Here is a 25,657-nt window from a genome sequence, read left to right as displayed (position 1 = left end):
TCTTTGCTTCTGTTCCTTTCCTCTCCTTCTGGGAATCCCTATAATGTGAATGTTACAGCATTTGACATTTCCTGGTTATCCCAGAGGTCCCTCATTCATGTTTTTTATATTTTGTTTTGTTTTGCTGTTCTGATTGGTTAATTTCCATTAGCCTGTCTTCCGAGTCACTTTTGTATCAGCTAATCTGTAGTTAATTCCTTCTAATGTATATTTCATTTCAGTTTTGTATTCAAGTCTGCTTGGTTCTTCATTATACTTTTTTAAAATTTTATTGATTTGAGAGAGAGAAACTTTGATTTGTTGTTCCACATATTTGTGCACTTGTTGGTTGAGTCTTGTATGTGCCTTGATCAGGAATCAAACCCACTACCTGGCCTGGTTTATTATACTGTAGTTTCTAACTCTTCGTTGAAGTTATCCCTAAATTCCTCTATTCCACTCTCAAGTTTGGTGAGCAACTTTATGACCATTTCTTTGAATTCTTTATCAGGAAAATTATACTTATCTCTATTTCTTTAGGGCTTTGTTGTGGGGATTTTTTTGTTCCTTCATTTAAGGAAGATAATCTTCTGTCTTTTCACTTGACTTACTGTGTTTGTTTATATGGACTAGATAAAATAGCCATTTCTTCCAGTCTTTAAGGAATGGCCTTATGTAAAAGCATCCCCTGTGTGTGCCAGTAGGTTTTGGCAGGCCAGTAGGAGCTGAGCAGGCACCACCAGCTTGAGCGTGGAATAGCTGGCTTGAGCGTGGGATCATAAACATGACCCCATGGTTGCTGGCTTGAGCCAAAGGTCACTGGCTTGAGCTTAAAGGTCACTGGCTTGCACCCATGGTCACTGGCTTGAGCAAGGGGTCACTGGCTTGGTTGGAGCTCCCCTCCCCCCAGTCAAGGCACATAGTAGAAAGCAATCAATGAATAACTAAGGTGCCCCAACAAAGAATTGATACTCCTCCTCTTTCTCCCTTCCTGTCTATCAGTCCCTCTCTCTCTCTCTCAAAAAAAAAAAAAAGGAAAAGAAAAAGAAAAAGAATGCTGCTACATGCCTGAATCCTCCCCTCTCTGTTATTTTATAGGAGTGTCACTTGCCACCCTTAAAGGTTCCTTGCAGTTGAGCTTGTCAGTGGTCTTGTTAAATAAAGAAAGCAGGAGGTCCAAGATGGCAGTGCCTAGGACAGTGGTCAGAAACCTATGGCTCGCAAGCCAGATGTGGCTCTTTTGATGGCCGCATCTGGCTCACAGACAAATCTTTAATAAAAAAATAACATTAAAAATATAAAACATGCCTGACCTGTGGTGGCGCAGTGGATAAAGCGTCAACCTGGAAATGCTGAGGTTGCCGGTTCAAAACCCTGGGCTTGCATGGTCAAGGCACATATGGGAGTTGATGCTTCCTGCTCCTCCCCCCTTCTCTCTCTCTCTCTCTCTCCTCTCTATAATGAATAAATAAATTTTAAAAAGGGCATGTCTGGTTGTGTTACTTACAAAAAAAATAAAAATAAAATAAAACATTCTCATATATTACAATCCATTCATTTCCTACCACTCATGTTCATAGTTGCAGGTGCCTAGAGCCAATCACAGCTGTCCTCCGGGACAACACCAAATTTTTATTGGATAAATAAATGTAATGCACACGGGTCGTTGTATGGCTCTCACAGAATTACATTTTAAATATGTGGCATTCGCCTGACCAGGCGGTGGCGCAGTGGATAGAGCATTGGACAGGGATGCGGAAGACCGAGGTTCAAGACCCCAAGGTCACCAGCTTGAGTGCGGGCTCATCTGGTTTGAGCAAAAGCCCACCAGCTTGAACCCAAAGTCTCTGGCTCCAGCAAGGGGTTACTTGGTCTGCTGAAGGCCCGCGGTCAAGGCACATAATGAGAAAGCAATCAATGAACAACTAAGGTGTTGCAACACACAATGAAAAACTAATGATTGATGCTTCTCATCTCTCTCCATTCCTGTCTGTCTGTCCCTGACTATCCCTCTCTCTGACTCACTCTCTGTCTCTGTAAAAAATAAATAAAATTTAAAAATAAATAAATAAAAAATAAAATATGTGGCATTCATGGCTCTCTCAGCCAAAAAGGTTTCCGACCCCTGGCCTAAGAGGACACTGAACTCATCCCCTCCTCTGAGCAAATGCAAATATACCCATATGTAGAGGGCAGTTACTCCTAAAAGACAACCGGGCTGAATAAACAGCTTCTGAACAACAAAGGAGTGAAAGAGACCAAACACAGAAGGCTAGGAAGCTGCAGGAACCCTTTGGAAGCTTAGAGAACTCTCCTGACTGGAGAAGCCAGTGCGCATCATTGCTTAAGTCTCCCTCCACTCTCCATAGGGATGGTAGAGCTCTATTCAGGTGTTTGCCTACCTGCTAAATTACCATGCATCCCCAGCTGCATTGCCTGGAGCCTTTTGCCTTCTAATAAAGGGAGCAAAAAGGAAAACAAGCCAGTCACCACACCCATTTGCCCTCCCTGCCAGGAGCCACTCCAGCTCCTTTGACCCAGGAGTCTATAAGTGCCTTCCCTGCTCCAACAGGCTTTTCAAAGGTGCCCAACCCACAAAGCCTACTCCAGACCACTTTCTCTACAGCAAACCAAAGGCAGACTGCATAGAGAAGACTGGTGTTGGGAAAACAGCTGTGTTAGGCTACCTCGCTGGTGTACCAGCTGCAAGCACTTTGCTTGATTAGTGCATGAACAGATGGCAGAGGCGTGTGTGCATAGCTCTGTAGGGCTATGGGTGCTTGTGCTCAGGGGAGATTGCAGATGGTGGCCTGCAGAATGCCTGCCCATCACTGTGAGGGGCCATTTTGCTCTTTGTTTGCCTGAGAAGCAATTTTCCCCTACCGTTGGCTCTTCCGCTGTTGCCAGACTTTATTAAATAATAATAGCCCAATGTTCTCTGGCTCCACAGTTTCTCTACCGTCTTCCCAAATCCAGTGTGGACCTGCCTAGTCTTGGTGACTGGCAGGTCACTGGGCAGCTGTGGGAGCTTCCCAGGGACTGCTAAAATTCTCTGGGGTCAGAGGGGCCTGGAAGCACCACTGTTTACATCCCCCTTGACCTCCAGAAGGTGGGTGGGGGCTCTATTCAGATGCTCTGTCCTACCTGTAAGTTTGCTGCACATTCCTGGACACTTTGCTTGAGCCCATCTCACCCTCCAACTAAGGAAGCCAGCAGGATCAATAAGTCATTATTACATGCCCTTGACCTCCCCACCTGGAGCCACTATGGTTTGGTAAGCCGGTGCCCTGGGTGACTTAGGTGCCTGCTCAGCTCCTACTGGCCTGCCAAAACCTACTGGCACACACAGGGGATGCTTTTACATAAGGCCATTCCTTAAAGACTGGAAGAAATGGCTATTTTATCTAGTCCATATAAACAAACACAGTAAGTCAAGTGAAAAGACAGAAGATTATCTTCCTTAAATGAAGGAACAAAAAAATCCCCACAACAAAGCCCTAAAGAAATAGAGATAAGTATAATTTTCCTGATAAAGAATTCAAAGAAATGGTCATAAAGTTGCTCACCAAACTTGAGAGTGGAATAGAGGAATTTAGGGATAACTTCAACGAAGAGTTAGAAACTACAGTATAATAAACCAGGCCAGGTAGTGGGTTTGATTCCTGATCAAGGCACATACAAGACTCAACCAACAAGTGCACAAATATGTGGAACAACAAATCAAAGTTTCTCTCTCTCAAATCAATAAAATTTTAAAAAAGTATAATGAAGAACCAAGCAGACTTGAATACAAAACTGAAATGAAATATACATTAGAAGGAATTAACTACAGATTAGCTGATACAAAAGTGACTCGGAAGACAGGCTAATGGAAATTAACCAATCAGAACAGCAAAACAAAACAAAATATAAAAAACATGAATGAGGGACCTCTGGGATAACCAGGAAATGTCAAATGCTGTAACATTCACATTATAGGGATTCCCAGAAGGAGAGGAAAGGAACAGAAGCAAAGAAATAATGGTTGGAAACTTTTTTAACCTGGGAAAAGAAACAGACATTCAGGTGCAGGAAGCACAGAGAGTTCCAAACAAGTTAAACCCAAAGAAACCCCACACCAAGATACACTGTAATTAAAATGGCAAAAATTAAAAAGACAATCTTTTTTTTTTTTTTAACTTTTTTTTTTTTTAAGATTTTATTTATTTATTTTAGAGAAGGGGGAGAGAGGGAGGGGAGGAGCAGGAAGCTTCAACTCCCATATGTGCCTTGACTGGGCAAGCCCAGGGTTTCGAACCGGCAACCTCAGTGTTCCAGGTCGACGCTTTATCCACTGCACCACCACAGGTCAGGCCAAAAAAAAAGACAATCTTAAAGAAAGCATGTTACATACAAAGGAAACCCCATAAGCCTATCTATCAGCTGATTTCTCAGCAACACTGCAGGCCAGAAGGGAATAGCAGCACTTCTTTAAAATGCCAAGAGAAAGGAACCTGCAACCTAGAATAATTTATCCAGGAGGGTTACCATTTAGATTTGAAGGAAAGAAAGTTTTCCAAACAAGCAAAAACTAAGAGTTCACTATTAAACAAGCTTTACAAAAAATGTTAAAGGGTTGTCTTAAGATAGAAAAAGAAAGGCCAGAAATAAGAAAATATGACAAAGGAAAAAATATCACAACTAAAACCAAATATTTAATAAACAGAGATCAGACATTTAAAAAGCCACTATGAAGGTCAAAAGAAAAACATCTTGAACTCAATAAAAACTACATTAAGTAGTTAGGAGATACACAATACTGAAGAGCTAAAACATGACATGTTTAAGAAGCAGGGGGAAATTAAATGGCTATCATCTTAAAACTGACTGCTATAGATATAGAATAACATACCTCCTACTGACCACAAACCAAAAATTTACAAATATAGAAAAAGAATAAAAAGAAAGGAACTCAAACAGAATACCAAAGAAAACCAGTAAACAACAAAGAAGGAGATCAATAAGGAACAAAGGAACTATAAAAAAAATTAACAAAATGACAATAAGTACATACACCTCAATAGGTCACATATTACCACACTTCTGGAACATAAAAGAAATGGTTTCAAATTTAGCAGTGACATGTGGGAGTACAATTATTATACACCTCTTGAAATTGTCTCATTCCAAAAATAATCACATTTGATTTTAGGGAATCACATCAGAGAACTGAAACACATTGGAAAGCTAGAAATAGGTTAATGTGATTGCAGAATAGTCTTTTTGGTATTGTTGTGTGGCTCCTAATGGCTTTCACAGGTCCCCCAATCAGGGAGCTTCTTTTTAGATGAATGCGATTCATCTGGTTACTATGGCAATGATGGAGTACTAGTTGTTATGGTGATGAAATGGAAATTTTGGGGACCAGTTTTTTTAAAGGAGGTGGAATCATTAAGCCCCGCTTTCCTTTGAACTTGAGCATAGTGTATAGTACTTTTAAAAGGGGTTCATTTTCAAACTCTGTGACACAGTTCAGGACTTATATTATCTTCTCATATCTTTGCATCACGTAGCTCAAGACTTTCAACTCTGTGATGAGAACAGACAGCCCCACAGAGAGTCTTTTATGCTTCGTATCAAAGAATGACACTGAAGACGCTAGGTTTCTTTTTATCACCCTGAAAGGATTTTGCCAAACGCGAATGGATTCCTCCCAAGTTATACTTGCATGAAGTAGAATGAGATAAAAAGGAAATATAATGGGCTGAAAATGATAAAGGAGATTTTTTCCCTATAGCCTTATAGAAGTATATGTGATAAAGTGTATATGTATTTAAGATGAAAACCTCACATATGTACAATGTGATGATTTGATATATGGATCTATTGTGAAATGATTACAAAGCCAAGCTAATTAACACACTTATCACCACACATAGTCCTCCCTCTTTTTTGTGGTGATAACACTTAATATTTGCCTCACTGTTGTCTTTATTAGAATCCTTCTTTGAAGCAAATACTTTTGAGGAGCAGCAGTAAAGCGTGGCTCTTTTGTTTGTTTATGTCTGTCTTTATTTATTTGGTACTCTTAGAAAATCTCATTAAATTTTATTTTATTTATTAATTTTCATGAGAGAGGAAGGGGAGTAGAAAGAGAGAAAGAGAGAGATGGAACATAGATCTGTTCTTGTATGGGCCCTGACCAGGGATTGAACCAGCAATTTCTGTGCTTCGAGACAATGCTCTGTCTAAGAAACCAAGCCATCTGGCCAGGGCAGAAAATCTCATATTTGACTAGACTCAGACTTAGAGGTAGAAGCTCTCAGATTGGACAGCCTATGTCTCTTGGGAATCCGTTCCTGGCATTTTTCTTTGGCCTCCTTCATTCTCTTAGCCAAAAATTTAGCATATTCTGTGGCCTCTTCCTTATTTTTCTTAGTGACATTGTTTCTTTTTTTTTTTAATATTTTTCTGAAGTTGGAAACCGGGAAGCAGTCAGACAGATTCCCGCATGCGCCAGACCAGGATCCACCCACATGCCCACCAGGGGGTGATGCTCTGCCCATCTGGGTCATTGCTCTGTTGCAACCAGGGCCATTCTAGCACCTGAGGCAGAAGCCATAGAGCCATCCTCAGCGCCCGGGCCAACTTTGCTCCAATGGAGCCTTGGCTGTGGGAGGGGAAGAGAGAGACAGAGAGAAAGAAGGGGGGGGGGTAGAGAAGCAGATGGGCGCTTCTCCTGTGTGCTCTGGTTGGAAATCAAACCCGGGACTCCTGTACGCCAAGCCAATGCTCTACCACTGAGCCAAATGGCCAGGGCCTTAGTGACATTGTTTCTTCAGAGCAATACGCCAATATTTGTGTTGCAGGACATATATAGTAACAAGATGCTGAATCTTGGGTGCTTTGGTCCTGACTTTCTCACAACATATTGGCAGACATCATCTTCTTTAGAGAGATTGAAAAGTTTGTGGATGCTGCTAGCCCCAGGCGATGAAGCACAGTAGTATCAGTGAGATCAGGAATATATTTCTCCCCTTTTTTTTACAGTGACCAAGTTGAGAACACTGAGCTTGGCATCCACAATGCAACCCTGAACAGATTTTCACTTTCTCTCTCCTGTCCTCCTTGGTCTATAATAGGAATGCTTGGTTCTCAGCTGCAAGCAGGTGGACACAGCCACGAGTCAAGATACCCTGCTTCATGGGGAAACCTTGTTTGTCTTTCCCAGCACTCATTTGAACCACATAACCCTTCCATTTTTTTTTAAATTAAGTGAAAGGCAGGGAGGCAGAGACAGACTCCCACATGCACCCAACTGGGATACACCTGGCAAGCCCTCTACCAGGGGATGCTCTGCCCTCTGGGCTGCTGCTTCATTGCTTGACAACCCTTGACAACCGAGCAATTTTAGCATCTGAAGTGAAGCCATGGAGCCATCCTCAGTGCCCAGGTCCAACTTGCTCAAACCATTTGAGCCATGGCTGTAATAACTCTTCTGTTCTTCACCCAGAGCATCAGTAGCAACTTCTGTAACAGAAGTTACGCTTCTCGTAACAGGTATGAAGTTTGCGTTCATTGTCCACTTCAATGAGTTTTTGGAAGCTAGCGGCTGGGAAAGAGATGTGTAGTTTTATCCTGTAGCAACTGACCACCTCTGAGGACCGTGAGAAAGAGTTAGCCAGACTCTTCTGTCATCATGGCACTGATGGAGGTTTCATTCCTTTTGCTGAGAGTCTACTGTGTGGGTCATCGAAGGGAAATGTATGCTGTTCACATTACACAGATATGATGGAGCTCTTCCTTGACTGTTCCCAATAACTGATTTTCCAGCTCATTTTCTGAGATTCTGGGAAAAGAGAGTGTGGTAATATTAACCATTTGGTTCAATTGGGGGTTGATAGAAGAAGATAGAGAAAATATATTGGAACAAATATGACTTCATGGACCTCATGATTTTTGAGATTACTTTTGGTATATGAATAGGAACTCTGAGGAAAAAGCTGTTTTAGTATATTTTTTATATTGAAAATTTGCTAGTGTAGAATTTTTACATGTTATTTAAGGAAATGATTTCAAGCTCTATTGTGCAGGATAATTCCCTAAAGATTTTATAAACTGCAGGTTACTGGACCCCATTCCAGCTCTACTGATTCATATTTTTTGGGTGGAGCCTAAGAATTTGTATTTATACACAGATATCCCAGGTGATCTAGAGGCAGTCTGTGGTCCAAATGACATTACATAACTGAAGTGGGAGGAAAGTGTTTATGGAAATGAAACAAAAGAATTTCTCATGTTCCATGCTTTCCTCATGTTCCAAAGAAAAGTTCTGCACCAATATTAACTTGAATTAGAGTACAATCACAACCCATGCAGGAATATATTCATTCTGAAAATCACAGACTTGGTAGAGACTTTCAGAAACCATTAATGCCATTTCTCTACCCCTGGATTTTAAAAAGAAATTTGCAGGTAACATGGGAAAGCACAAACGCTCAAAGTGGGGTAGGGACTGTAGAGTAGGGATTAGAGATGGCCAAGGAGGACCAAAGCTCTTTCTTAGACAGATTGGGCATCTCTATTGGTTCTCCAACCTCAATGATGTTGAAATCCATGGGAGTCCGAAAAGACCATAGTAACAGGCTTTATTGAAAGGAAGAAAGGAACCCTGCTGGGCACTTCTCCCTGGGAGAAGGACACAGAAACAGACTCTGAGCCAAAATTTTATAAGGAAGTGGGGGGAAAGTCTTGAGCAAGTGTGTATTGAATCAGCAGTTCTGGTATGCTCCCTTCTGCAGCCCTAAGATTTTGGCTTCCTGGAACGCTTCTCCTTGGGGCAGTCGACCAGCTTCCTAGAACTGTTCTGCTTCAGGGGCAATAGTAAGTAAGTAAGGGTGGGGTCAGATAGACAAGCAGAAATGCAAAAGGGCAGCTGGAAGTTCTGGTGAATTCATGTATCTCTCAAATGATATTTTACCTCTTCCCTCCACACATTAAAATAATACTTTAATTTTTCTCTTATTGCAAAATAAGTAAATTTGTCATCAGTACTAAAAACAAAACACATAAGCAGAAAGGGAAAATAAGCAATCACCTGTAATCTCACCACCCAAAGATAATTACTGTTAATAATTTGGTGTCTGTAGCATTTCAAACTTTTGCTAGGGGCAGAAACCCTAATGAAACTACCATAAGTTAAAAAAAAAAAAGGCTCCAGTCTACCTGAATCATTGCCAGCTAGAAGCAGCGGTCATTGGGACTTGGACATGAGCTGCAAAGCATAGAATGGTGACAACAATTCCAGTGCCATGAGGACTTTTCCTGGATGTGGACTTTTCCTGGACTCCTGCTCCCTGTGACAGCTCCTAACAGACTGAACTGTGGTTGGGTTGCATTTTTCAGGAATTTGGCATGGTGATGGGGCCAACTTGGACTTGGTGAACATGTTAAGGACACTACTCTTTTATGGATTCTTGCTGTATTGGCCAAGAGTTTGCTTAAAGGCTTTTAATCATTGTAAAAAAAAAAAAAATAGAAGACTGGATAAAGAAGATGAGGCACATATATACCATGGACTATTCTGCTAGAAGAAATGATGACATCGGATCACTTACAGCAGAATGGTGGAATCTTGATAATATTATGCGGAGTGAAATAAGTGAATCAGAAAAAAACAAGAACTGCAGGATTCCATACGTTGGTGGGACATAAAAACAAGACTAAGAGACATGGACAGGCGTGGGGTGGTTACGGGGGTGAGGGGAGGGGAGGAGGGACGGGGGGGGAGGGGTACAAAGAAAACTGGATGGAGGGGGATGGAGGACGATCTCTCTTTGGGTGATGGGTATGCAACAGAACTAAATGACAAGATAACCTTGAAATGTTTTCTTTGAATATATGTACCCTGATTTATTGATGTCACCCCATTAAAATAAAAAAAATAAAAAAATAAAAAAAATAAAAAGAAATGCTAAAAAAAAAAAAAGGTATTGACTTACAAACCTGGTAAGTTCAGGGTTATTCAGTATTTAGTTTTAGGCTCATCTGCATTCAAGGGCTCACACAAGGTCATCAAAATTTGGTGCCTTTTACTTTTTTTTCTCTCTCCTGATGTCTGTTTTTCTTTCTGTTGGCACTGTTCTCAGGCAGGCTCTTTGATAATGGCCCCCACAGTTTCAGATTTACATCTTATTGGCTTAGCAATCTCGAGGAAAGGAGAGAAACTAATTTCCATAAGTAAAATACAAGCTCCAGCCTGACCAGGTGATGGCACAGTGGATAGAGTGTCGTACTGGAGCATGGAGGACCCAGGTTCAAAACCCCGAGGTTGCTGGCTTGAGCTCATCTGATTTTGAACACAGGCTCACCAGCTTGAGTGAGCGGTCGCTGGCTTGAGCGTGAGATCATAGACATGACCCCATGGTCACTGGCTTAAAGGCCAAGATCGTTGGCTTGAGCTCAAACTAGCTTGCTTGAGGACGGGGTCACTCGCTCTGCTGTAGCCCCCCACCCCCACCCCAGTCAAGGCACATGTGAGAAAGCAATCAGTGAGCAACTAAGATGCCACAACAAAGAATTGATGCTTCTCATCTCTCTCCCTTTCTGTCTGTCTATCCTTTTCTCTGACTCTCTCTGTCTGTAAAAAACAAACAAACAAAAAACAAAAAATGAAACACAGGCACCAGGATTGATCCTAATGTGGCCCAGTTTGGGCCATGTGCCCACTCTTAAATAATTTGATCTTGTGAGAGGGATGGAATATGGTGATTGGGCAGGATTAGGTCCTCTTACCATTTACCCATTCAACTCATGTATATCAGCTCCCAACCCCATTAACAAATCTCCCCTCCCCCTTAGAAAAAAGTCCGAACTCCTCACTATGGAATCCATGCCCCCGCATGGTCTGGCGTAGGCTCACTTTCCCGCTTCACGTCTTCCGTTCTTTCCTGTCTCACTCTGCTCTAGGCAATGCTTGCCATTGCTCCAACACTTCAGACTCCTTGCTCAGGGCCTCTGTACTTGTTCTCTCTGCTTAGGAAATTCTTAGAAATTGCTTAAATATCAATGTGGTTTGTCTTCTCACCTCACTAATTTATTGTTCAAAGAGGCTTTCCACACTCCTGGACTTGGAGCAGTGCCCCTTGCCACACTCTGCCCCACTTGACTCTGCATGGCATTTACTCTGGCTATTAGGCAATCAAAATTCTATGACCACTTAAAAGTTATAAACACAGCTCTGATTCAGCCATTTATAATTTTAAATCCTATAATATAAATAATGTAAACTTAATATTTCATTTGAATTAACATTCTCCTTTTCAACTCCAGCTGGGATCTCTCTTCTGGCTGTTTGCTTACTACTGCCTCAGCACTTAGGAATCCAGCTCCATTTTTTTTATTATTAGTTTTAATGCAGTGACATTGATAAATCAGGGTACATATGTTCAGAGAAAACATCTCCAGGTTATTTTGACATTTAATTATGTTGCATACCCATCACCCAAAGTCAAATTGTCTTCCGTCACCTTCTATCTGGTTTTTTTTGTGCCCCTCCCCTCCCCCTTGCCTCCCCCCACCCGTGGTAACCAATACACTTTTGTCCATGTCCATGAGTCTCAATTTTATATCCCACCTATGAATGGAATCATATAGTTCTTAGTTTTTTCTGATTTACTTATTTCACTCAGTATAATGTTATCAAGGTCCATCCATGTTGTTGTAAATTATCTGATGTCATCATTTCTTATGGCTGAGTAGTATTCCATAGTGTATATGTACCACATCTTCTCTATCCAGTCATCTATTGAAGGGCTTTTTGGTTGTTTCCATGTCTTGGCCACTGTGAACAATGCTGCAATGAACAAGGGCTGCATGTGTCTTTACATACAATGTTTTTGAGTTACGGGGGTATATACCAAGTAAAGGGATTGCTGGGTCATATGATAGTTCTAGTTTTAATTTTTTGAGGTACCACCATACTTTCTTCCATAGTGGTTGTACTACTTTACATTCCCACCAACAGTGGATAAGGGTTCCTTTTTCTCCACAGCCTCTCCAACACTTGTTATTACCTGTCTTGTTGATAATAGCTAATCTAACAGGTATGAGGAGGTAGTTTTGATTTGCATTTCTCTAATAGCTAATGAAGATGCCAGCTCCATTTTTGAAGGCTCTGTTCTTGCCTCCAGGCAATCCTCAGACCAAGACATAAGATGATACTAGCTCAGCCTTCTCTTCTCTTGCATAGAGCTTGGCCCATATCAAGCATCCTTGGCCCTGCCACATTCTGAGAATGCAGCTGGCCCACGCTGCACCTCCTCCATCAGCCCCTACCCAGCCTTACTCTGCCTCACCCTAAAGATCTCACAGGGGAAGTTAACCCACTCCACTCTGTCCCTCAACTGCAGAGGATAGATATCAAAACTTTTTTTTTGTTCCATGATGCCTTACTCACTAAAGTTGAGGTGAGGACCAAGCACCTCCAACCTTTTCCATGGAGAGGAGCACACTTCTCTCCAGAAATGCTCTTTATAAATCATTCTATTATCTACAATCTATACATCACTAGAAGCATTTGCCAGCTTTTCATAAAATCCTTTGAAAATTGCATGTTGATTTGGTCTCATATATTAGAATATGATGTTGTGGTCCCCAGTGAGCCTCCATTTGTACATTCTGTTACATATGGTAAATGCTATATGAAGAAAAGAAAGCAGGGTAATAGAATAAAGGGGCTTTGGGAAAGTGCTGTTTTATTTCCCTGCAGAATAAAAAACCATTTATAATTTATTTAGTTTTTTTTATTTTTATTTTTTGTATTTTTCTGAAGTTGGAAATGGGGAAGCAGTCAGACAGACTCCCATATGCGCCCGACTGGGATCCACCCGGCATGCCCACCAGGGGGCGATGCTCTGCCCATCTAGGGTGTTGCTCTGTTGCAACTGGAGCCATTCTAGTGACTGAGGCAGAGGACATAAAGCCATCCCCAGCGCCAGGGCCAACTTTGCTCCAATGGAGCCTTGGCTGTGGGAGGAGAAGAGAGAGACAGAGAGGAAGGAGAGGGGGAGGGGTGGAGAAGCAAATGGGTGCTTCTCCTGTGTGCCCTGGCTGGGAATTGAACCCGGGACTCCTGCATGCCAGGCTGATGCTCTACCACTGAGCCAACCGGCCAGGGCAATTTATTTAGTTTTGAAAAGGTAATACAGTCACATGAATCAGATGCAAAAATGTATTAAAAGGTACTCCACAAACATCTCCTTTTCATCTCAGTCTCCCATTCACCAGCATCTGCCCATCCTGTATAGTTAACCTCTGCAAATATTTTTTGTGTATCCTACCTAGCTTCTTTTTTTTTTTTTTCATTTTTCTGAAGCTGGAAACAGGGAGAGACAGTCAGACAGACTCCCGCATGCGCCCGACCGGGATCCACCCGGCACGCCCACCATGGGCGACGCTCTGCCCACCAGGGGGCGATGCTCTGCCCATCCTGGGCGTCGCCTAGTTGCGACCAGAGCCACTCTAGCGCCTGGGGCAGAGGCCACAGAGCCATCCCCAGCGCCCGGGCCATCTTTGCTCCAATGGAGCTTTGGCTGCGGGAGGGGACGAGAGAGACAGAGAGGAAAGCGCGGCGGAGGGGTGGAGAAGCAAATGGGCGCTTCTCCTGTGTGCCCTGGCCGGGAATCGAACCCGGGTCCTCCGCACGCTAGGCCGACGCTCTACCGCTGAGCCAACCGGCCAGGGCCTCTAGCTTCTTGATATAAACAAGCAAGTACAATCATATATTCTTATTTTAACCCCTCCTTACACAGATGGTAGTATACCACATACACTGTTTTGCACTTTGCCTTTTTACATAAATGTATATTTTGGAGAGCTTCCCATGTCAGGACTTGGCGATTTTCCTCATTCTTCTTTATACCTGTAATTAATAGGCCATTACTTTAGGAGTATATGCTTTATAATTTATTTAACTTGTCTCCTATTGATAAACATTGAGTTTTGTTATTCTAGATGTTGTAATGACTAACTTTATATATATATTATTTCCTCGTGTGTGAATGCATCTGTAGGATAACTTTCTAGAGGTGGAATTACTGGGTCAAAGGGAATATGTGTCTGATTTTGATCGCTGTTGCCAAATTGCCCTGCAAAAGGGAAGAACAGATTTACGTCCACTCAGCCTGTATCCAAGGTGTTCATTTAGGCAGGTTGTAGGGGTGGCTTCTCTGCAGAGTTGACTTTTGAGCAGCAAGCTGAATATCAAAAAGGAGCAATCCAGGTGAAAAATCTAGGGGCAGATCATTCTAGGTAGAGGGAGCTGGGGTAAAGGTCTGAGGCAGGAACGAGCCAGCATAGTGGAGGACTGCAAACTGCCGATGTGGTAGGCATGTCACAGTGAGGGGGACAGTGAACAAGATAGGGTAGAAGGGTTTAGCAGAAGCCAGATCATGCAGACCCAGGCTGGGTGTTTGGATTTTACTCTAAGTGGCATAGGAAACCATCTCAGTGGGTTTAAGTGGGGAATAAGGTGATGTATTATCCATCTTAGAAGATTATTGATGTCTTCTTAGAAAACATCTTTAATTGTCTCTTGCTCATCAGAGCAGACTAACCCCTAACCTAAGTGCAACATAAACATTCTTCCTAAAAGCCTTTCCTCAGCAAAGATCTACCAGAGCTGTAGATGCCCAGGGAATTAAAGACAAGCAGATTTGGGTGAGGTGCTAAGAGCTAAGTCACACCATAGGTCCATATTATGTACATTAAATATAAAGGTAAAGGATACCCATAGAAATAGTGAAGGCCTAGAACAATTCTGAACTCAGTCTTGCCTCCAGCGGCATGCAGAAGTTATCATTCATTCCCTGGGCCCTAGATTCCCTAGCTCAGGAATATGACAAAGATTTTTCAGTTTGTGGGAAGTTTATTTTGACTTGAGTATACCTAATTCTTTGTTTTGGTTTTCATAAGCCATAAGACAAAGGGACAAATAGAAGACTTAAATTTTAACAAGTTAACTTAATATATCTTGTTAGTTTAAAATAACATTACATTTTAAGCCAACTTTAACTCTCTAGGACTTTCCCTGGGAAGAGCTGGAAATAATTTCTTCTGGCAGTTGGACAAAATAGTCATCACCACCACATAAGTGATGAAGGGAAAGGCACTAGACCCAGCTATGGGATATGTATTAACACACGTTTTCTTTAGAATCTATTTTTACTGAAATGCTAATTTACTCAATCGTTTGGCCATCTCAGGCATGTGCCAACATGTGCCCATTTGTGTCAGCATCGCCCATCTTAAATCTGCTGCTTTGGAGGTCTCAGTCCCTGGGTCTGCTCTGAGTGCAGGAAGTTGGTCCAGCGCTGCGCTTTGGGCAGAACTCTAAAAGGCCAGCAACTACTCAGTTGTAGTGGCCTCTCTGCCACACTATGTGTTGATACTGGATGGAGCCAGATAACCTCTGTAAACCCCAAGGTACTTGGAAATGAGAAGGAAAGAACTTGGGAGGGGATAGATGAACTTTTTGGAATCTATTGTGAGTTAGGGGTTAGGGCTCAGGCAATTTAAGAATGTAATACGGATGAACTGCACCATCAAATTAGGTGGCTTAATAGTTACCTTCTCTCTTCATTGAGATCAGTATTTTCACTTTTAGAACACCCTGGTAGTTATTTTATAGAAACTTCCCACCTGACCTGTGGTGGTGCAGTGGACAGAGCATTGACCTGGAATACTGAGGCCATCGGTTTGAAATCTTGGGTTTGCCTGGTCAAGGTGCATACAACAAGCAAGCAAGGAACAACTAAAGTGAAGCAACTATCCCTCTCACTTCCTCCCTCCTCCTCTCTCTGTAAAATCAATAAATAAAATCTTTAAAAAAAACCCCACCAACTTTCCCCATCGTACTGTAGTCAAAACTCACTTATAATATTTTCATTCTAAATATATTTAATTTCAGTAACTTTTAAGTCATGATCTGCATTTGACATTATATAAGTCCTATTTTGAAATTTCATTTATTTAATGTAAATTATTCCTAGAACCCATAGGTGATTTTATTTCCCCCAGCACATAATTAGATACATTTGAACCTCTTTTTCTCCACATAGGTCATAGGAGATTTACAATTTTTTTTTAATTAGCATGTTCTCATTCCAAACAAGCTATATTACAGCTTTTCCTTTTTCAAGTACAAACTTATGAGCTATCATAGTCATTTTACTTATTTATTTTGGTCAGGTGTTCTATTTATTCAATAAGCATTTGTTGTGTCTTTTGTTTCACACCACACTAAACAAAGTTTTCCTCATTTTTGATCATCTTATTTTCTTAAAAAAAATTTGTGCCAAAAAAAAATAAAATAAAAACCTAAAATACCTTCAGGACAAAATGAAATAATTTTCTCCCACTGTTTTGCTCCTAAATATGATTAAATAAAATAAAACAAGGGTAAGTTTTGGCGTGTCTTTTCCAAGCCATCTTGTCTTGAGTTAGCAAAAGGAATGCTCATAGCCTCTTGATGTAGAAAGTAACTATTTTCAACTGTTGTGGTCTGCAGAATTTGGAAGTCTCCCTGGTTAAATAGCGGGGGTCTGGACTAGCGTGTACTTCTTTAACATTTAGGGTTCTAACTACTCTACCTTCAAACATAACTATTTTAGCCTCCTAGGTTTCCCTGCTATCTGAAAGTAGAGAGTTCCTATAAAGCCTTTTGTAAGCTGAAATGGCATAAAGTGAAAAAGCAATTGCCATTAATTTATATGAAAAAGTTTTTGAGACTTCTCAGACACAAAATTCAATGCACGCATTTTTATTTTGTTCACCACAGTCAAAAAGCTTGATTACATCCAGTTTATACTAAGGTAACAATACCCTTATGAGTTATCTTAGGCTCTTCTGTTCTCTTGGGACACATCCTGCTTTCAGATACACAGAATAAAACGAGATAAAGCACAGATCCCCACAAAGTTCAAAGCTATGGTGGCTTATGCTGAGATGCTGAGTGCAGTTCTTGGGACGGAGCTGGGTGGGGCCACTCTCACTGCCCCTGGGGTACATGCTGCCTCTATAACAGCTCACTGTAAAACAAATGCTACTTGCTATTTTTGCTTCTCTCTCTTTTCTTTTTTTTTTTTTTGTGAAAGTGAAAATGCTCTACAGATTTCTTCTGGTTAACAAAAACAGGCACTAAGATCTTTCATAAAACTGAAGTGGTGTATCATAAACTTTTGAAAAGTGAGGCATACCTGTATTAGGAAGAAAGTTCTTTCTGAATACATGCATCAATTAGGTCTCTCAGTTGCAAGCAACAGAAACCAACTCTGGCTGACTTGACCAGGAAGGATTTTGTTAAGAGGCTAAAGGAGGAGCTTCTGTTTAAAAGTGGTGATTTGAAGACAGATATTTACTTCTATGCCTCCCAATTCCTCTCTAAATGACAATAAAGGACATACCTCAGACTCAGACATAAATTCACTTTATAGAAAACAAAAACGGTTGACCCTGAGTGTGGAGGTTGCTGGTTCGCTCCCTGGTCAGGGCACGTACAGGAACAGATGTTCCTGTCTCTCTCCTGCACTCTCCCTTCCTCTCAAATATCAATAAAGTAAAACATTTAAAAAAAATAGTGAAAGAGGTAACAACAGGAGGATCTCTCTCTCCCTTTCCCCGCCCACCTCCACACAGTTTTGATATTCAGCCAAGTCCTAACTCTCTAGCAACTCTTGCTGAGGACTAACCTTGATAAAATGGCTGTTTCATTTATTTATTTTTGTTATTGTGGAAGGCAAATTTTTGGTTTTCTATGTATAAACAGATAAAAGGCTACTGGAGAATCATAAACTTCACCATGATAATTTTCTGAAGATAAACTGACCATATTTTCCAAAATCCAAATGGGGGTATGTAGCATGGAATGGAATTTGCCATAGTTTTTGGCTTCCAGGAACTTTTTGGCACTTTAGATCAAGCTTGGGGAATTTTCCGCGGTAGGAGTCCCAAGTGCCCAAGAAAACTCCTTTTCCCAGCCTTCCTCATATTCTTACAGGGGCTGGCCTAAGAACATCGGGAGCTGACCATCAGACACAACCACAGGGCCTCTGGTTCAGGAGGAATATGGGTGCATACAAAGGGCTGAGGCTCTCCGATTTGAGGATAGCTGTGAGGCAGATGAAGGCCAGTGGGGTCTTTTCTAGAACAATCCTATAATCTGAGTTGCGTATTTGTTCCTGTGGGGCAGCCTCTAAATTCAACTTTCTACTCCTAACTGCTTCCAGGTAGGCCTTCCAGCCAACGGGTTAGTTCAAAGTCATTCCATCCTGTTTGGGGAAAACATGTCCTTTAACAGGTGGGTTTATTTTTGCTGTTGTTCATTTATTTGTCTGTGTTTAAAGGTTTCTGCAGACTATACTCAAAGTTTAATCAGGAAATACTAAAATAAATCTAACACCAAGCATACTAATGTAATAGAATTCTCTATAGCAGTGAAAATGGAAAATACCCTGTAACATGTAAAAACATGGACACTTCTCAGACATAAATTTCAACATAAGAAGCCAGACTCAAATCTATATACTGTAAGTCCATTTATAGAAAGTTATAATGACAGGAAACCAAGCCTGTTAGTCGTCAGGATGTTGACGAACTCTGAAGAAACACAAGCCTAGCTCCTGGAATGCTGATAATGTGCTCTTTCTCGATCTAGGTAGTGGATACATTACTATTAGTTTGTGAAAACTCTTGTACTAATGATTTGTGCCCTTTTCTGTATGCATTTTAATGTCAATGAAGTTATTTCCCTTGATTTACATGCTATTTTTTACTCTACATATTCTATCAATATTCAACCCAGCACATTGCTGATAGTTTTAGAAAACTATTTATGATGTATTGTCCTCCAAAAGTTAGCTTTTCTTTAATTTTGAAAAAAACCCACCAATACATAGGGGAATTCTAAACATAGTCTCTATTTAAAGATTGCATTTCAATTTATTCAAATGAAACCAAAGATCAGCTTCACAAGATTTACTATGCCAAAGGGTCCTCAAAGAAAAGATTTCAAGCTGGTGGTTAGAAGGATTGCCCTCTCTCAGTCTCTCGGTTGAGACTTTCCAAATCCTTCCCCCCTTACCACACATGAGTGTCCCAACTATAACTGAAAAAATCCTGGCTTCATGGTGAAGAGCCTGTGCATGAAGCCTCATTTTCAAATTCACAAACCAACTGAAAGTAAGAATATTTTTTTTAAAAAAGGCAGTTTCACATTATTTAATGCAACTCAGCTCTCTGGGGGCTAAACAGGGATTAGAAAAAGAAAGGAGAGGAATGAAAATACCACGAGAATCATACCAAAAGGGAAGCAGACAAAGGCAGCTAGAACTATTGTATTTATTATAAAGAGACAGTGTGAAGAACAGACCTGACTATATACTGAAGCCTGGAATGGTACATGCCATAATGTACAGTACTATACATAAAAGTGCACTGTCATAACCGAATAGCAAAACATTTTTTTTCTCCCAGGCTGTAAGAGCATCTCCCTGTATTTCACTTTGGAGACAGGGGATATAATGGTAAGAGGCAGAACAGAGAGCAAGGGCCAACACAGGGCATCAGCAGCACGCGAGTGGAAAGGGAAGGGTGGGAAGGGAGCACGCAGGGAGTTACTCCGGGGAAGGCACAGTCACAGCTACAAGGAAAATAAGAGTCTGATGGTAGAAAAGGATGCAAGACAGGACAACACTGAGCACCCGAGGCACAGACAGGTGGCGATGGAGAAGCCAGGGGAGAGTGGAGGAAATTTCAACTCAAATGTGGGGGGTAGTGGGGTGCAGAGCGGTGGAGGAAGAGGATGGAGGTGGGTGGGGCAACAGTAAAGAGCCAGGCTAAAACTCCTAAAATAGAAAGGCACTTTCACATGTACATACTACAGATGTACATCGACACGATTAGGTAACAGTCACAAGCAGGAAGCTACCAGTTCTGTAATTGATCAAACAGACAGGAAAGGACAACACTGATTTAATTAGGTGGGCAAGAGCTACCCTTGAGCCCATAGGTAAACAGCACTTTCTCCTGTTACACAGCCACTTACTATACTTTAAACATCTATAATAAGCATCACACAACACACTGAACTTGGATGAATGCTCTAATGGAGGCATTCATAAATGCAGGGTTTATATATTTTCTTTTTCTAAACAGTTTCTATGGTAAGCATGTATGGAATCCAGTACAATTATTTAAACATACAAAATTCTCTATGTAATTTAAAGATACAGGTACCCATCTCAATTATCCCATGTAGACTTTTTTTTAAAGTAGACTGGGGTAAGGGAAAGCTCAAGTTCCAGTTTGGATTACTGATCTGAAGGCAGCTGTGCCAGTCTCCCTGCACCAAGCCTGCCACCCCAGACCGGCTGGGGGTTGGCTTTCAGTTCAGGGGAGGATTTGAATAGGAAGCTCTATTTACACGGGGATAGAGCCTTCACTTCACAGCTGCTCTGTGGCTCAGGGCCTCTGTGGTGGGTCACTCAGAGCAAGACTCAGTCCTAAGTGCATTTCTTGTATTTATGGCCTCTTACTTCTGGGTCAGGAATGAGAGAGTGCCATCCCAGATATGAATTTTTCTAAACCCTTCAAAAGACCCATATGTTCTTAGTTTTGGATTTTAGAGGTTGTAATGATCAGACTAAGGTTTCTTCAGATTGTAGACCATTAGAGGCTGTGTAATTCCCAAATGCTTAGGAGACCACTATTCTCCCCACTTTCTTTTTCTACTTAATTAAATTATAAGCCCATTTTGGAAATAGCAAAAGTACAAAGACAGACAACTGAACAGATACAATCTGACCCTGAGTGCTCTATATCCAGATAACTGTTCATGCTGTGCAGTAGATTAAGTGGGAGGCTGCTGTAAATGATTCTGTGGATGGCTCAAGGGGCACCGAAGTCAGATTATGTTGTGTGAAAATGTGCAAAATTGTTGAACAATAGTGATGAGACCGAACATGAACATGGAGCTCTACAAAGGGCCATCCAACATGTTGAATAATCTAGAGCACTCATCAGAAAATGCATACTAAGTATCTATCTCTCTATGCTAATCCATACCCCAGCCAAACCAGAAGGCCAACTTGATAAAACTACTTTAGTGAGTTCTATGGAGGGGACATGATCGTACAGTGATAACAGTTGTGAATACATATTCTGTGTAAGTGGAGTCAGGTAACCTTTGTAGAACCATCATTTCCCCATCTTCAAAACAACCCCTTTCCCATACTACACATGAGGACTGATAAGGCCCTTGAAACTGCAGGCATAACATGTCAGGACTCATTTTCTTTCTTCTTTCCTCATTCCTGGGCCTTTCCACCTTCTCTCTGTGTGCTATATTTGTGGCTCGCAGGCTGGCTGTGTGTACCAGGTAAAGCTTCAAAGCTGCTGAAGCTTTTAATGAGCTTACCAGGTGTTAGTTAGCTAGGACACTTTGTGAACAGACAACTTTGTCTTATCCGTAGAATCTGAAGACCTACTAAACAAAGTAAGGAGAGGTGAGTCCCTACTCCATTCTGAGTCATATCCTTTCCTGGGAACTGGGGAGGAAAAGTCTCAGCGTGCCAACAGGGATTCAGGAAGAAAAGATGGAGACAGGTAAAGTAAGGGAGCGATGGGACAGTATTAGGAGCTGTTTCCAGGAAGGCACAGCCTCTGAGGCTCTGAGGCTCTAGAGCAGCATGTCCTCTGCTGTCCCAGGCAGCTGAGACCTGATTTGGCAGCAGAAAGACAATCTTCATTTCATCACAGGTGTCAACAAAGAGAGGAGCCCCAGGGAGGATTACCAGGGCAAAGTCTGAAGACCTGACCGTGGAGTGAATTCCAAACACCTACAGTTAAAGCTTATAAAGAGCACCTCCATGCTCCCCCGTCCCCCTTCTGATGGGGGGACATTCAAACACCTTCTGATGCCCGTTGTTAACCTCTTACACTTCCATCAAGGATGCAAAATGGTTTTTGAGAATCTTGTTTTATTTTAATTTCTAAAAGATTGAAGGTTTCCTTTCCTTCCTCTATTACTTCCACCTTTACTGTTTGCTTCTGGTTTCCCATGTAGCGACAGAGAATTAGAAACCAAAGTGGAATCCAGAAAGAACCGGGAGGATTATTTAGGAAAGTTTAAATTTCCTAGGGAATTTGTGAAGACTGTTGAAAAGGGTGAGTGCTATGCAAAGTTTGGGCTCCATGTGTCCAGGGTGTTGAAGGACTACTAAAACTCAAGAGAAATGGTGAGGGGCTGGACGAGATGCTGAACTGGGCCTCTTTTTCAAAATGGGCAGAAAGTATGGTTCTGAAAATTAAGAGGCTTATAAGCTTACCATTCCTGGAAATACTTGGCAAAAAATTCACTGTTCAATACATTTATGAAATTGGGCCGTAGGCAAGCAACCAGTGGTGTGACTTGGAAAGGTAACTATCTCATCAATTTAATCCTTGTTTGTGTTAGAATGATTAGACTGGCGTGGCAAACTGAGGTAGAGATCATAGTCAAGATCTTGATTTTAGTTCAGATCCTTATTCTTTCCTGCACGATGCAATCACCAGTGGGCTGATAAAGTCCACACTATCTAATTCTTCGGTGGGCATGCTATTAGCTACCAGTTTGAAACCAAACTTAGAAGGAAATCAGCGGTGGTCCAGAGGGGTTAGTTCTGGCCATCCATTTATCTTAAAAAACAAAAACAAAAACAGATCTCTTCATCAGGAAGTTCAATGATAGAATAGATAAAATGCTCATAGGTTTATAGCTGATATAAGCTACTACTGGTAGGAGACTGGTGATTTGTACCTTAGTAAAAACAACTGAATTCAAAACAAACTTTTTAAGACCAAGGGAAATATAGCATAAATATGGGCTAAAAAATAGCTGTCCATGTGCTAGGATGTCAGAAACAGAGGGCCCCTAATGGAGCTAGGTGACTGAGTTATCTGGAGATGACACGAGATGAGAAAAGAAAAATTGAAGTCATGGTTCCAGGGTACAAGATCGGGAGGCAATGATCCGGCACCGGAAGGTCGCCCTCCCAGCGTGGCCAGCATGACTCTACTCCAGTACTATGGCGGCCAGTTCTAGGCTGGCTCCAAGACACAAAAGGAGAGCAAAGGCAGGGATTCCATCGGGTCTCTGCAGCATGGTCAAAGGAACCCAGGGCAGTTAGCCAGGAGAAGAGAAGGCCAAGTGGACCAAGGACTTGTGTGCTGCTTGCTTTCTCCATGTCCACAGAGGAGAACACAGGGATTAGGGGGGCTGGAAATATTTTCTACGCAGTTATGTAATAACAGATCTTGGAAGGAGTGTGTGGAGTCGTGGAATCAGAAAGTCTTTAAAACTGGACTGTTCTAGTCCTTTGTGAATGCACATGATGGAGCTGGAAATCTTCTGGAGTTGGGTCAAACTCGTGACAGGAATCACATCTACAGCTCTGGGAACTGAGTCTCTCTCCTTTCCCAGGTTCAGTTCAAGCAGGAACTATAGAGGTCTACCCTCTCTTGCTGAGCCTTTACCCTGGGCCCAAAGAAATGACTTATTATGAAAGAGCAGTCATCCAATCTTTCATGCTGTGGATTGAGGGTCCCCCTGTGACAAGTGCAAGGCTTTAGCATGACCTGAACCCTGCACCCTGCATGGAATCAGAGGTGCTCACTGTCAGCTACTGAACAATGCCATTGTCACCGTTCGCTGCTACCGCAAGTGCCATCGACCAATACTGGTTATATTCCAAGGCCTGGCACTCAGATCCTCATGCCTTTGGACCCAGACATTTCTGACTTACCCAGGCTACACTAAACCTGAAGCACTGTACAATGTGGAGAGCAGAGTGGTGTGGCCTTCATTACAAATGGTGCAGCACTGAATTTTCAAGTAAGTCTAAGTGTTTCTATTGTCTTTAAAATGACATATGTCCAGTTACAAAAAAAAAAAAAAAAAAAAAAAAAGAAATTAGAAAATACAAATGCCCGTGTTAACTTAGCTAGTCTCAGACATATTTGAGAACATAGAAAAGCCAGATCTCCAGTTTTAAGCACAAAACTAAGGAAAGTTATGGATTATTGACTTTTGTCACTAATCCCCCCCCCTTTTAATATCACTTCCCCGTATAACCTTGCTCAGTGGTTTTTACATTGTGCAAGACTTGTCTGTTGGGCCCTGGGAAGGAGGTGCAGGTCCTATGGTAGGGTTTGTTTTTGGAAGAACAGCAGGTTTCGGCCTTAGGGCTGGAGGCTTTAGCTGCACACCCATTCTGGGCGCCACCATAGGTTTGAAAGTACTCATTGTGTCACTGGAGGAGCTAGTGCTTCGTCGGATCTGAGGCTCTGAGCTCCTGAGGGCCACGCTGTGCAAAGGGCTGAGAGACTCTGTGGAAGTGGCAGGGGTGGGAGAGTTCTTCACTTGTTCTAAGGTATCCAGAACCACGTCGGGGGCATGCTTTGCTGTGCTCTGTCTCTCCAGTTCTCGGAGTTCATTCAGAGCAGTGTTCATCGTCTCTTCAATATCCTGTTGTAAAACCATTAGAAAAAGAGAAAGCAAACTGATCATTAATATTAATGTGCAGAAACCCATATACAGTGTGTCCCTAAAGTCATGGTGCACTTTTGACCGGTCAAAGGAAAGCAACAAAAGATGATAGAAATGTGAAATCTGCACCAAATAAAAGGAAAACTCTCCCAATTTCATATTTATTCAGTGCAGTTCGATGTGGGCTCACGCACAGATTTTTTAGGGCTCCTTAGGTAGCTATCCCATATAGCCTCTACAGACTCGTCACTGACTGATGGCCTACCAGAACGGGGTTTCTCCACCAAACTGCCAGTTTCCTTCAACTGCTTATCCCACCGAGTCATGTTATTCCTATGTCGTGGCGCTTCGTTATAAACGCGCTGATATTCACATTGCACTTTGGTCATGGATTCGAATTTAGCGAGCCATAGAACACACTGAACTTTCCTCTGTACTGTCCACATCTCGATGGCATGGCCGTGGGCTGCTCCACTGTATACATGGTGTTACATCATCATCTACGCATGCGCACATGCTGCCTCATCATCCTTCAGAAACTGGGAGGGCTTTCCTTTTTCTTGGTGCAGATTTCACATTTCTATCGTCTTTTGTTGCTTTCCTGTGACCGGTCAAAAGTGCACCATGACTTTACGGACACACTATTTCATGTCAAAGCAAACAAGCCAGGCCCTGGCCAGTTGGCTCAGTGGTAGAGCATCAGCCTGGCGTGCAGAAGTCCCGGGTTCGATTCCCAGCCAGGGCACACAGGAGAAGCGCCCATCTGCTTTTCCACCCCTCCCCCTCTCCTTCCTCTCTGTCTCTCTCTTCCCCTCCCGCAGCGAGGCTCTATTGGAGCAAAGATGGCCTGGGCACTGGGGATGGCTCCTTGGCCTCTGCCCCAGGTGCTAGAGTGGCTCTGGCCGCAACAGAGCGACGCCCCGGAGGGGCAGAGTGCTGAGTGGATCCCGGTCGGGCGCATGCAGAAGTCTGTCTGACTGTCTCTCCCCGTTTCCAGCTTCAGAAAAATACCAAAAAATAAAAAAAATAAAAATAAAAAATAAAAAAAGCAAACAAGCCAGCAAAAGCATGAATGTTTTAACTTTATAGTAGGTAGAAAGTATATGAGGATAATTCTGT

General features: G+C 42.1%; 1 protein-coding gene and 1 pseudogene across 2 annotated transcripts in view; both read right to left on the bottom strand.

Annotated features, from left to right (window-relative positions):
* Nucleotides 1–6,242: 6,242 nt before the first annotated feature.
* Nucleotides 6,243–22,074, bottom strand: LOC136322361 (small ribosomal subunit protein eS6-like; annotated as a pseudogene).
* The window catches only part of SRGAP1 (SLIT-ROBO Rho GTPase activating protein 1), a 321,179-nt gene continuing 312,283 nt past the window's right edge, over nucleotides 16,762–25,657 (bottom strand). For both annotated transcript variants that reach the window (XM_066258243.1, XM_066258244.1), the window contains exon 22: nucleotides 16,762–24,517. In XM_066258243.1, the coding sequence (XP_066114340.1) occupies nucleotides 24,140–24,517 (378 nt within the window). In that variant the 3' untranslated portion in view covers nucleotides 16,762–24,139. The remainder of the gene's footprint in view (nucleotides 24,518–25,657) is intronic.

This window comes from Saccopteryx bilineata, chromosome 2 (assembly GCF_036850765.1).
Source record: "Saccopteryx bilineata isolate mSacBil1 chromosome 2, mSacBil1_pri_phased_curated, whole genome shotgun sequence".
NCBI classification, from domain to species: domain Eukaryota; kingdom Metazoa; phylum Chordata; class Mammalia; order Chiroptera; family Emballonuridae; genus Saccopteryx; species Saccopteryx bilineata.
Note: the sequence above shows the minus strand (reverse complement) of the source record. Positions and strands in the feature narration are given on the sequence as shown.